Source organism: Antedon bifida, chromosome 1 (genome assembly GCF_963402885.1).
Source record: "Antedon bifida chromosome 1, ecAntBifi1.1, whole genome shotgun sequence".
NCBI classification, from domain to species: domain Eukaryota; kingdom Metazoa; phylum Echinodermata; class Crinoidea; order Comatulida; family Antedonidae; genus Antedon; species Antedon bifida.
The window spans coordinates 2833225-2846930 of NC_136226.1; the positions used below are offsets into that span (position 1 = coordinate 2833225).

General features: G+C 30.3%; 1 protein-coding gene across 1 annotated transcript in view; it reads left to right on the top strand.

The window, feature by feature from the left end:
- The window catches only part of LOC144837724 (alpha-1,3-mannosyl-glycoprotein 2-beta-N-acetylglucosaminyltransferase-like), a 33542-nt gene that overhangs the window by 4156 nt on the left and 15680 nt on the right, over positions 1-13706 (top strand). Inside the window, exons 2-3 of the mRNA XM_078692961.1 lie at positions 3608-3826; positions 9674-9791. Of these exons, the coding sequence (XP_078549087.1) occupies positions 3689-3826; positions 9674-9791 (256 nt within the window). The 5' untranslated portion in view covers positions 3608-3688. The remainder of the gene's footprint in view (positions 1-3607; positions 3827-9673; positions 9792-13706) is intronic.

Consider the following 13706-nt stretch of genomic DNA (forward strand, 5'->3'; position numbering starts at 1 on the left):
AAAATTCAAACTACTTCAAACTAGAACTAGAATTTGTCTTATATTATTTGTTATTTGTTTTATTACTAAAATAACAATAATTCGCATTGAGGATTATACCATAATTCACTATATAAAAGCCTCAATTATTATTAATATTCAATTTTTCAAACTTTGTTCATGTTTATCTTCTGTGAATAGCTTATCATATTTGTCATTTTTCTTTCATATCAAAATTTCTTCTTATTGTTTCAAATAAATTTTGTTTAAAATTTCAAAAATATTATTTCTTAAGAAGGCACTTGAGTTGCGTCCTACTTATAAAGATCGGTTAAAGCCTTTGAAAGTGTTTTGAATTTTTCCTTTATAATATTTGAAGCCATTATAACGATTATCAGTCAAACAAAGCGTTGTTGTATCGATGTATTATTGAAAAGTTTCGAGTAACGCTATACTCTACGTTAATGATACTTTATTTAGTAATAACAATTTACGGTATTTTTGCTTTTAAAAAATCAAATTTTTACTCACGGAATTAAGAAATATGATATATTATAATTTATAAATGTAACTGTACATTTTATACTGCCATATTTGTTAAACAAATACTATTGGGATTTAAAAACATAAAACTCATAAATTTAAACATATTTAAAAAAATGCAGTTACAGTTTTTATTTTATATTATATTAATGTATATTGTTCTATAAACGTGGAACTTTCCCAGTAAATAAATTTATCTTTACAACTTATATTTGTGTTAAAGTTTTTAAAAAATGAAGTGGTACAGTAGAACTAAACTAGCGTTTATTTAAAAAAGTGTACTTAATATAAAAAAAAATATAAGATAATATTAAAATTAATGATATAGATGACCCAGTTCAATTAAATGAGAACAGATTACTTTACTTACAACTAATTAATAGGACAGTTCAATTCCGAGAAAAGTAATTTTGTTTGATAGTTTTTAGTAGAGGAAGCTGAATACATTCTTTCAAACACATTTAATGCATTTTGTAATTGATACATTAATAAAAAAAATGTAACTTTTTTCCTTCAAGCATCGACGAACAAACATGTGTTGTACATTTTGAAGGAAATAAAATTTCAGAATAACATTTCCTCTCGGTCTGAATATGGACGAAAAACATTTTGTATTGTCTTAAATTCTTCCCATCTATAATGTATGTCCAGATATTTTTTAGACCAAAATCCTACATAGAAAAATCACCAAAACTAAGTGTCATTTTTTAAAAATTTTTTTAAAGTAATTCAAATATTTATCTAAAAAAATAGTTTTTCATTGAAATAGAAAAAATATAATAAACAAAATTATTTTGTATCCAGTAAAATTCTGTTTTGTGGAGATATACCTACAGTACATACAAGGTTTTGACAAAATAGAAGCCTAAAGCTCTGTCTACACTATCAAACTAGTTTGACAAAAAAATGTGATGTGCCCATAATGGACATGATGATGTCATATCACTACCATATTTGGGCACATCACACTTTTTTGGTCAAACTAGTTTGATAGTGTAGATAGAGCTGTAGTATTTTCTAGTGTAGCTCACTGTACAGTAGCTATATTCGTTAAAGAGCTTTTGATAAGTGCATACCTACAGTATACCTGCCTGGAACCATACAAATAAATGTGCGAGTATAATTACATATCTAATCTAGAAGCCTTTCAACTTATTAGATACTCTAGGTATTTTTATAGTGATCTCTCTAGTAGCGTTATTACTTCTAAATATCTTTGAGGTGATAGTACATTACCTATGCGTATTAAGTACACAAAGTGTTTTCGCTTCATCGTTTGGTTTCCCAAGTTTACGGCTGATATAAATGGAAAGATCAAGGATCTTGCATTGCTATGGGGAAACTATAATAGACTTTATTTGTATATTCTAGAGCTCCATAGTAATTGTAACAGAATTTTTAATAAGAAATTATAATTTGACGGATAGAAAATGTATATTTCTTTTACATTTTGTTATACATTAGTACAAAACTACATTTTATTGTATAGTATTAGTATTGTACATACAGTAAAACCCCCATTTAGGGGACACAATCCGGACCCAAAACACTGTGACTCGCGTCACACTGTCTCCTGAATAATAGAGATTATTGCTATGACAATTGTACAATATTGCATTGCTGCTGTGTGTCTATTTCTTGGATTCTATCAGGAAAAAAAGCTTTTAAGTTTTAATACATAGTGTATAATATACCTTGTCATATTATAATTATATGACATTGATATAATACAAAAACATTTTCTATAAAAAATTATGTCCTATTAGGATTATTTATTCATGATGATTTTTTTTTGCCCTGAAGTAAAACGAAATTAGTGTCAATTAGAGTAAAATGAGATAGAATGCAGCATAATTTGATAGATTCATACTGCAAACATGCAATACAAGATGATACTAGTAATAATGATGATGAATTCTAACGAATCGTGTACTATTTCGTAAATTTGGCCAAACTTTAAAACTCATAATTGCCATTGGCTGCCACATGTGATATGACATATGATCTTGTTTTATTCATTACGAGAACTAGAACTGAAAATTATTTGAATAAATGGTTTAAATTTTTAAATCGTGCATTCACAGTGCATCTGATGTTTGAAATAGAAACTGTTTGTAGTGAATTTCTACAGACTTAGATTTTAAGAACGCAACATTAAAATATAGTAGATAACCCCTCTTCTGGTACACTCACCCCTATTTAAGGGACACCTCTAAATGGAGTATTCATTCATATGAATGCCCTATTCAGGGGACACCTAAACGGGGCATTCATTCATATGAATGCCCTATTCAGGGGACACCTAAACGGGGCATTCACTCATATGAATGCCCTATTCAGGGGACACCTAAATGGGGCATTCATTCATATAAATGCCCTATTCAGGGGACACCTAAAGTATAAATGGGGCATTTTCACATGAGTTTAATACTACTGTACATCCACTTTTTATTCAAGGAGACATTTTGCTAGGTCTTTGATATGAGTTCTACTGTTGTATTTTTGAGAATGATCTGTCTGAAGAAATGTCCAGCCAGATAAAAAATGAGAAAATTGGGATTTATTGTAAAGAATGAAAACGTTCACAGCAAATCCATCTGGATTCGTGCGATGTGAATTCTGTGACCGATAAATATTTTATTACTTTACAGCCTCTATTTTTGTCTGGTCAATGCACCAGATCCAGGCCTTGTGTGAATGCACCTGATCCAGGCCTGGTGTGAACACAGCTTTATTGTTGAATCAATAGTCTACTGTTTTTGGTGTGAACACACCTGATATGGGCCTGGTGTGAACACAGGTTTTGTGTTGAATCAATAATCTACTGTATTTGGTGTGAGTTTCCTCGCAGTGGAGAGGAAGACAGATGTATAGCAATATTATCCATACAGTACTTGGTTTTTACAATATTTTTTATCGTACTGTATCAGTTTTATCTGTGATAAAGACTTTCATCATCTTTTTCCAATTTGATTATGACCAGGGACCGTCTTTAAAACATGTTTAGAAAATAAATTATTTTATTTTTGTTTAATAAACTTGTGTTGTTTGCTTGAATTTCATCGATGAATTTTCTCAATTTCAGGTGAAGTAGCATCATCGGGAGCATGAAGAATTATAGTATTTCATATCGTCAACATTCCACAAGTTACAAAGGACAAAATCAATGACCCTTGACCTTCTTTATTATTTCATAATGAAGAAACAAAGAACTTTTTTAACTGCCTGTGTTTTCCTATTTATATGCTGGAACCTAGGTGCATACTACGTTTTTGTGTATGGACCCAAACGAACAGAAACATTGGTAAGTATACTTCAGGTACATTTTTATATTTGAAATAAAAAACAGAAATCCTTAACAATTTGAAAAGCTGCCAAAAGCATAAATCTACATTTCAAATGATAAGCCACCCTGTATAATTAATCATCGTATCATCAATAAAGCAATGCCCATCATCATTGACCCTCTCCATCCCGTTGATTCCCACCTCATTCCGTCTGGTCTACGCTGCAGAACTTCATACACATCTAGTAAGTCAAAAGTTTCATTCTGTCCGTCTGTCATTAATACGATAAATACATGGATGGTGTCCAGAAATTATTATAATATTACTGTATTTTTATTAATGTCTAATAGTGTAGTTTGTTCGCTACAAAACAATATCAACCCAGAAGCTATTAGTATTACGAAGGCTGAAAAACTGGGAATTTGTAAACTCGGACTGGGAATGCGCACACCCCAAATCACGTCTGGGAGAAGAGAGTCTACTTTATGAAAACATCTGTTAATAATTTTCGGCACTTCAGTCGCGTGAGATTTTCGGCCCATGCACATTACATGAACTAAAGACGTAGCCAAATAGAGCATTTCAGGCTATTTTATGTAATATTTGTATATTTTGGTATTTTATTTTAGTATTTCATTTTTTATTTAATAAATAATACAAAGGGTTTTGACCTTAATATACATCATAGCACATTCAAAGTCATCCTATTTTAACCCCTAAAGATGAAAAACTATTAATTGCTATATTATTGGCAAGAAATATTCATAACTCTAATAGTAAATTCCGATTCTCATTAAAATATTCTTCACAGATGAAAGATCAATGAATATCTTCTAAAACATGACAATATTTGAAAATGTTATGAAAATATTAATAGTAAATCAAGGTAATTTGAGATGATATTGTTAGGTGTTAAGATCAATAAAGTCACTGTGGCAGATAGTTAGTTTTACTTGAATGCTGACAGTGTGGCGACTTCTAATACCAAGCTAAATTTAATTCTTAGTATATCTTTTATAAAATCAAAGAAATGTTGAAATATATTCTATAGATTAAATCCAAAAAACGGCAAAATAACATTTTGATTATCCTATCAAAACTCCATGTTTTTAAAAATTTTTTTACTGCTCTATCTAATATCATGGTAGAGTCCATAGGCAACAAATTCCGGACCTAAAATTTTGTTTACTACTGAGTATGGGTTGATTGTCATATTGCTACTTGTTCATTTTATGAGGGTGTTCTGTGAATAGAGGTTGGCCATAGTGTTAAAACATATGTATATTTCCCCTCATTTCACTCACAGGAAAGTGTCCCCTTTAGGGGTGTCCCAAAGGTGAGGTTTATACAGTTTTGTAATTTGTGAATAGTGAAATTTCACTCTTACCTGATTGCAATCAATCAAGACCAATGATATCATTTTCAACCTTATGGTTGATTTTGAATTTCATTTTTACACACTCTACTTACAGTATATCCCAAGTCACACTCTACTTTACAGTATATCCCAAGTCACACTTTACTTTACAGTATATCTCAAGTCATCCTGTAAAAAGATAAACAGTATTTGTCCAATACTTTCTACTTAAAAAAAAAATTAAAAATATTATTTGGGTTACAATTACATGTTATAATGTAAGGTTATAGCAAATAACATAATAGCTTATAAATTGTTATATAACTTTTAAAAAGCTTTTATACGCGAAACAATCTTGCTTCCTCAATCCGTGATGTCTGTCGAGATCTTCATTTGATTTAAGCTTATTAAATTTCATTTTAATTCATCAATGGAAATCTAATCATACAGTCCAAGTATCTAGTAATTCATTTAAGATCGATTCTGTAGCCAGAGCTTCTAAGATGAAACGTTAAGACATATCAGTTTTCGTATATCTCCTAAACAAAAACGAAAAAAACTAAAAAATCGTTTAGTTAAAAGCTAAAAATAATATTTTTATACTAAATTGATAGTGTTTATATTACAGTAAAAATCATTTTGCTTCTAAACCAGTTTGATGTAATTTTATGATTGAGCTGAAATTTCAAAATAAAAAACAGTGAATTCTCAAGGGCCTTGTAAAATATTATTCGCAAAAACAATTTATAATCGTGAATGTTCGTGTAGTGATAGTGGTGTTATTTTTCCTATCTATCTATTTTCCTATCCTCTCAGCTCATATTGCAGATTGCAGCCCAAATATGCTTTCTTTTTAAATTGTGTACAATAAAAATAATGCATTGTAAGTGGTAATTGCTGTTAAACCCCGCAAACCAAAAAGAAAAAAAATTGGGTTTGTTTGGTTAAACAATACCCATCTAAAGTTTCTTTGCCTGTCTATACATATTTCAATAATACTATTATCAAATCTTTGCTTTATTTGCCAAAATTCTTCTTAAGCTCTGTCCACATTCATCCAAATTTTATCCGACAAAAAAATGTAATGTGCCCATATATGGACATGATGATGTCATATCACTACCATATTTGGGCACATCATACATTTTTGTCAAACTAGTTTGATAGTGTAGACAGAGGTTTTGGGTTATTCTTAAAGCTCTGTCTACATTATCATTTATCAAACTAGTTTGACAAAAAAAGTGTGATGTGCCCAAATATGGTAGTGATGCTTAAATATGATAGGGAAGCATAGACAACGGGTTAGGTTTAGTCTCTGCTTACAGGAAAGTGATCTTCTGCTTACAGTAGGTAAAAAAAAAGATTTCCCACTAAGGTGCCATCTAGTATGATACACACCTACACCGAAGGTATGCCCTTAAATAAATATGATTGCTCATATTAACACAGTGTAGTACAGTATCTGCTGGTACTAACTGTACAGGTTGGTGTTCGAATGTCCGCCAATACCATACTCGTTTTGCGCACGCATTTTAAAAATGTTACAGTATATAATTACACTTCAATTCAAGTATTGTTGTACAGTATACCTTTTTGTATTGTTTGTTTGAGCTTGTCAACAAAACTAATTTCCTTAATGAACCAATAAAGATTCTGTGAAATCCTGAATGTGCAATCGTGAAGGTAGTTCTAATGTACAGCATGTGATATGTAATCAACCAATCAAAATGAAGCTTGTATATTATACAGTAGTGTTAGGGTTAAACCTATATTTTAACATGCACACTCTTATTTCTCATAATTGATTGCTGTAAAGAAATATCTCTAATTATTCATTTTAATCAAAATTAATTAAATTCTGTAGGAAATGATTATTGAGATGATTGTATTCGGAAGATAATTAATATCATGAATATTTAAGGCTCAAAGAAATTTCATCTTCATTGATTAAAGTACAGTACTACGTTCCCATCAGAAACTGTAATTATTATTTTTTTGTATTACATGGTGAAATATTGCAGTTGTACCTACAGTACGTTAATTACTTTTCGTCCTTATGAACCAAACTTGCGCTCTCTTAGGGAGGTTTCGTACAGCATATTAAATAATGCCTTTAATTGCCTCATCCTTTGGATTGGATGTAAAGCCATTGGTTCTGTGTACATTTAATGCATAAAGTATGTATCACTAAAGTACACTATTCAAAAAGAGTACAAGATTCTCTCCTTGTGTGCTGATCATGATGGGGCACCGTTGTGGGTCTATAAAGGACCTAATCAGAATAATACATTTTATGTTTAAATTGGATACATCAGTATATCTTTAATACGATTTCTAAAGACTAACATTTTACAATCAAAACTTAGGTTTACAGTAAATTACATCCATGAAGTATTCTCACTAAAAGCAGTTTTAACGGTTCGTTTTAAAATTTGACATCACATGACAAATTCTCAAATTCTAAAATTTATAGTGGGTATTAAAGGATCAATGGAACGAATAAAATGAAATATGATGGTACTGTGCATGTAGGCAAGCCGATAGATCAAGCCAATATAGGGTACATTCATAATTCAGGTTTAACATTTACTGAAATACCCAAGACAAGAAATATACAAGCACAGTACTGTATGACAGTTTTAAAGCTATGTCTACACAATCAAACTAGTTTGACAAAAAAAGTGTGATGTGCCCAAATATGGTAGTGATATGACATCATCATATCCATGTATGGGAACATCACATTTTTTTGTTATATAAAGTTTGATAGTGTAGACAGAGCTTGAAATATCCTGACATCAATCTTCACATTACGAAACAAATGTATTTTTTTATAATCAGTAAAAAAATAATATATATCACGATATATAGCTACAGGTACTGTAAATTCATAATTTAACATTACCCAAAAAGTGTAACTTGCAATATGGTGGCAGTACAGGCAGGTTTGTGCATACATCAAGCTGATAGGCTATTTATATTTTAAGTTTAATTTAAAATGCCCAAAACTAGAAGTAATCGAAAAAAACCGTTTCAAGTATTCCCTGAAATACGATGGTACTCCAGACAGGTATAGTAGTCATGCTAATACATCACGCCAATAGGCTATAAAATCTTTGAAATATGATGGTAAAACAGGCAGATAAATGTACACTGTAAGGTGCATACTGACAACAAGCCGATAGCTTTATTCATATTAAAGTTCAACATTTGCTATTAAATGCCCAAAACTACTACTAGTAATTCAACAAGACTTTTCATGCCAATACATCACGCCGATAGTCTATTGAACATTTTGGATTTTTGAAATACGATGGTAAAACAGGCAGATAAATACATACTGCAGTGTGCATACTGACTTCAAGCTGATAGCTTTATTCATATTAAAGTTTAACATTAAATGCCCAAAACTACTAGTAATTCAATAAGACTTCTAATATCTCTGAAATATGATGGTACTGCAGGCACCTAGACATACTGATACATCACGCCAATAGGCATAGTTAAACATTTGCTAAAATACCCAAAACGAGGAATTCAACGAGGTACTCCAGTTCATCGCCTATCAAGCGTTGATAATTCCAGTTGCTAAAATAAGAATAATGGATTAAAACTGCGATATTTTAAGACTCAAACATATTTAAATCTATTTTTGAAAGCTGAAGCATGATTGCTAAGATTCAATTACCCCCACATGTCCTCACTCAGCCTCTAGGGTTTAAACAATAAGAAAATTAAATTTCAATGAAGTAATCTGCATTGTAAAGTAGGCGAATAATGACTTGAATATGCTAATTTTTCAAGGTATAAATTCAAAACATCCATAATAATATCGTAGTTGAATGATAGAGATGATAATTGCCTCAAGAAAAAAAAAATTAACAACATGATTTAAGAACGTACTGTAGTCTTCAAACTATTGCGCAATATGAGTAAAATTTAAATCCTAACATTATTTTTGAATACCGTAGAGTGGGTTATGTCTCAGGCAGATTCCCCTTCCCCCTCCTTCTTAATTAAATTAATAATAATGCAAAAGATAGGACATTCGGTCAAGTTTAACTTTCCGGGTTTTAGGCCCTGAGTCCCCATTATTTAAAAATCCTGCCTCTATCTGAGAATCATGGGAAACTTTATTCTGCTTCTTTAGAAACGTTCTACAGTGCGGGATTTGGCTTATGGTCAAACAAACACAAACTTCACGCAAACCTCACATAAAACTCACACAAACTTCACATAAAATTCAAACAAACTTCACATGAAACCTTACACAAACTTCACACAGACCTTGCACAAATTAATCTTTGCATTTATAACGCTGTTAATTATGTACTGTACTGTATGTACAGTCAGCGTTTTACCTTTTATCAGCTTTAAACTGTTGAAAAATGTTTATAAAGTACATAATATTTCTATCAGCAGCTTGCTGACAGTAGTTGTGACCATATTCATGAGGCATTTGGTGTTTATTTGATTTGACTTATATTATTTTGTTTTTAAATTTTAGCCAGCTCCACATTTATCAGAAAGACTGGCTCGTCTGCAGTCAGAATTAAAGGACCAAATGCAGGTGAACGAACAGTTACTACTAGATATTGAAAAAGAAAAGGCGATTTTAATACAAAGTAAGTGCATTTTGTAATTTAATAAAGTTATTAAATTAAGCTGAACCGGGGTGTTTTTTATATTTATGCGTAGGATATTCAGAATTGGCATTTTGTGAACTTAATCACTATTTCTAACATGGCAATCCATAACATGCAAGTTTATTCGAGGGAGCCGAGTACTCTAATAAATAATATACAGTACCCACTACATAAAAACAACTCTTTGCGAGTAGATACTTTTGTCATGATTCTGTGATTCAAATTCCCAACTTGGTATAAAGCTCTGTCTACACCATCAAACTTTATGTGACAAAAAAATGTGATATATATATCCATATATGGACATGATGTCATATCACTACCATATTTTGGCACATGACACTTTTTTAGTAAAACTAGTTTGATAGTGTAGACAGAGCTTTATAATGTAGTGTAAATTAAAGCTACTATCCAACTGACATTACTGTGTAAACAAAACATTGCCATAGAAATATGAAAGGTGAAATATGACACTTTGAAAATGTATGAAGTATAATAGATTATAATAATAGAATGTAATAAACAGGCTGTTGTGAGTCTATATATTTTTCAGCAGCTATAATTGAAATGTAATGTGTACTGTAATAACATTATACAGATGAGAAAATGTACGAAAAATGCAAAATAGATACAGTATTATATAGTAATGATGAAAGAGGAACGGAGGAGATGATTATTGGATGTTACATTTGTGATTAAAAAGATATTATTCCCATCAAATACTATAGATACAGATAATATGAATGGATTCACATTTAAACAAGACGCAAAGTTATTCGTTCTTCTTTGGAAAAATATAAATTGGAATCAACACAGAACATCAACAACTCGCTACGTTACATGATTGTAATTGACACATCATTTTATCTTTTTCTCCTTCTTGTGACAAGTTCGAAACACATTGTCTATCATCATACTGTTTCATTTCATACCAACAATACCATTAGCAGTTAATAGCACCTTTTTTTCCGATGATTAAAAATAAAAATCTGCTTCAATAAGTAATTTTTAGGTGATCATTTAGAATAAAATGATCACCTATTGTTATTGTATAAAATCTTTATTATTATTTTTTTTTTTATTATTTTTTTTCTTTTTATTGTTTCTGTACACTATTTTGTGTAACAATTATCTCAAAAAGTTTAATGTCAATGATTACAAAAATTTCAGAATATCTTTCAAATAATACAACTTAATCCTAATAAGCTTTCCAGCGTGATCACACATCCGTGACGACATTTATACGCCATTTTGCGAAATCACATTATCAATCATATCTCCATAATTCATTATCACATATTAATGAAATTCACTACACGTAAACTTCAGATCAAGGGTAAAAATATTAGCAAATAAAAACGCACGCGCACGTAGGTTCATGCGCGTGATATCGCGCGTTAAAAATTTAAAAAGCTCAAAATTAAGTTTTGATCAATTTAGAGCATGAATTAGGCCATTTGCGTGTTTCAAAAAATTACTGCGCAAAAATGCGTTTTTGCGCGCGCGATACTTAAAAAGCGTAAAAAATATGAATTTTTTTTACAAATCTCATTCTACTCACCATCCTTAGTACATTCACCAAATTTGAGTAAGTTCCGACTTAAAATAACGCTATACGAGCACGTTAAAAATGACAAAATGCGCACATTAATTTTACAAAAGTTCTGAAAATGGTGAAAAATAGGTCTTTTTTAAAATGAAAATAATTCTTCAGAATGCAAGATGACCCCCGATTTTTTTAACTTATTCTGGAAGCCATTGAGTTGTAGATATGAATTCATGTACACATTTTACGTACAAAATGTTTTGACGTCATCAAATGGCCACTTGAATTTAAAAATTAGGATTTGTTATCTTTTTGTGTAGATTATCACATTCAACAGAGCGCATCTTGGTTATGTGTGCTCGAATTTCGCACAACTTTCAGTATGTGCTTGCTTAATTAATTATCTTTATCATGAGTTGACACTATCTTCATTTTAATGACGTCATCACGCGTAAAAACTTGAATAACGTAGGCCGTGTAATTTCACCTTCGCAGTAAATTTGAATATCTTACAGCTCTTCAGAATTGAAGGTTACCTTGATGATTATAATTTATTATGAAAGCTGATGAAATGTAGATATTAATTCATATAAAAATTAAGCCTATCGGATGTTGTGACGTTAACATATGGCCAGTTGAAGTGAAAAAGTAGTTTTTTCATATTTTTCGTCAAAGTTATACACAATTCAAAGAGCGCGCACAGCGCTTCTACGTGCCAAATTTTTTTCCAAATCTTATATTTTTTTGCTCAATTAATTATCTTTCGAAATTGTCATCTTAAAGTTTAGTTTGATAACGTCATCATGCCAAAAAATTAGAACATGTGTGTCCCGTAATTTCACCTATGCTACACTGTATATAGATATACAGTATATACTGTACATATTGTATATGGCATATAGGCACAACTCAGCACTATAAGCATATAATAGGATGGCATACATCAACATTTTCCGATCGTATGTTAACGTACGTGCATGTTTAAAAAAAAAAAAAAAATTAATTTCAGTAAAATGATAAAAATGATCACCTATAATTCGTCAAAGTGACGAATTAAATTCTAGTTTTAAATTGGTTTTGTTTGAATTTAGTTCATCATTATGATTTTAAAATTTGTTTTCTTGTACAATGAGCTTTAACTTGTTTTACAATCCAATCTAAATATTCTTTTTCCAATGAATTCTTCAATTTCCACATTGTCTTCCATTGTCAACGTCATCTTATCACCAAATATTCATTTTTCTCAACAACCGTTTATTTTTCCCACCAACCATTTATTTTCCCACTAAATCTCTCCCAGCCGTTCATTTTATCAGGTCCAATCATTCATTAAAATATCACCAAATATTCATTTTATCACCAAATATTTATTTTATCACCAACCATTCATTTTATCACAAAGTACCATTCATTTTCTCAACAACCGTTCATTTTCCTCAACCACTCATCATAACCAACACATCATACAATTTTAAAAAAATTTGAAATTAAATAATAATTTAGTATAAAAAATGAATTTCCATTGCCATGTCAATTTTAACAATTCCATCAGAAAGCGATTTATAGGTAGATTAATAATTTAATTTTTAAACCCTTTGAAACCATTTGACAGGCGATCCGTTTCACATACAAAAACATGACAATTAGGCATATAATGCATCGGCTGATTTCTCTTTTTCATACAATTTCAAACTTCACATCAAACTTATATCTTATTTCTGATTCTAAAATATATATTACTGCGTATCTATTGCAGATATTTATTGAGAATATGGCTTATTTATTAGTTTCTGCCAGAAGACTCTAAGCTCTGTTAAAAATAAAAATAAGTTTAGAATTTGAATCTCAGAATCTTTACAAAATTTATTTTAATAATATTTTTAAATATCTTCTAAATCACAAAATCTTTATAAAATATACTGTAGTTGCTGATTTTTAAGTAGTGGAAAAATTTTTCTTGTTTTGCAAATTTTAAAAAGAATTATCTTATACCGTAATTTGTTTTAAAAAAATCTTTCTATTTTTTTATATGATGTACAGTATGATTAACACCTGTCTAGAATGTGTGTGTGTATTTTTCAAAATAAATGTATGTCATATATTTCACATCATACATGTAAGTTTTGGTGCTGTGTCCCTATAGAAAAAGGGGACAGTTGTTTAGAAGTAAAGACAATGAACTAGAGCATGAGTACAGGCCAAGATGTGTTGTGATAACTTTATCTACAACAACAAATTCCAAAAGTGTTTATATAACTTTTCACTGCAATTTCTCCCACCTCAATTATGTTCTAATAGATACATATATTATATACTATAAATTCATTGTATTGTAGGACTAATAGTAA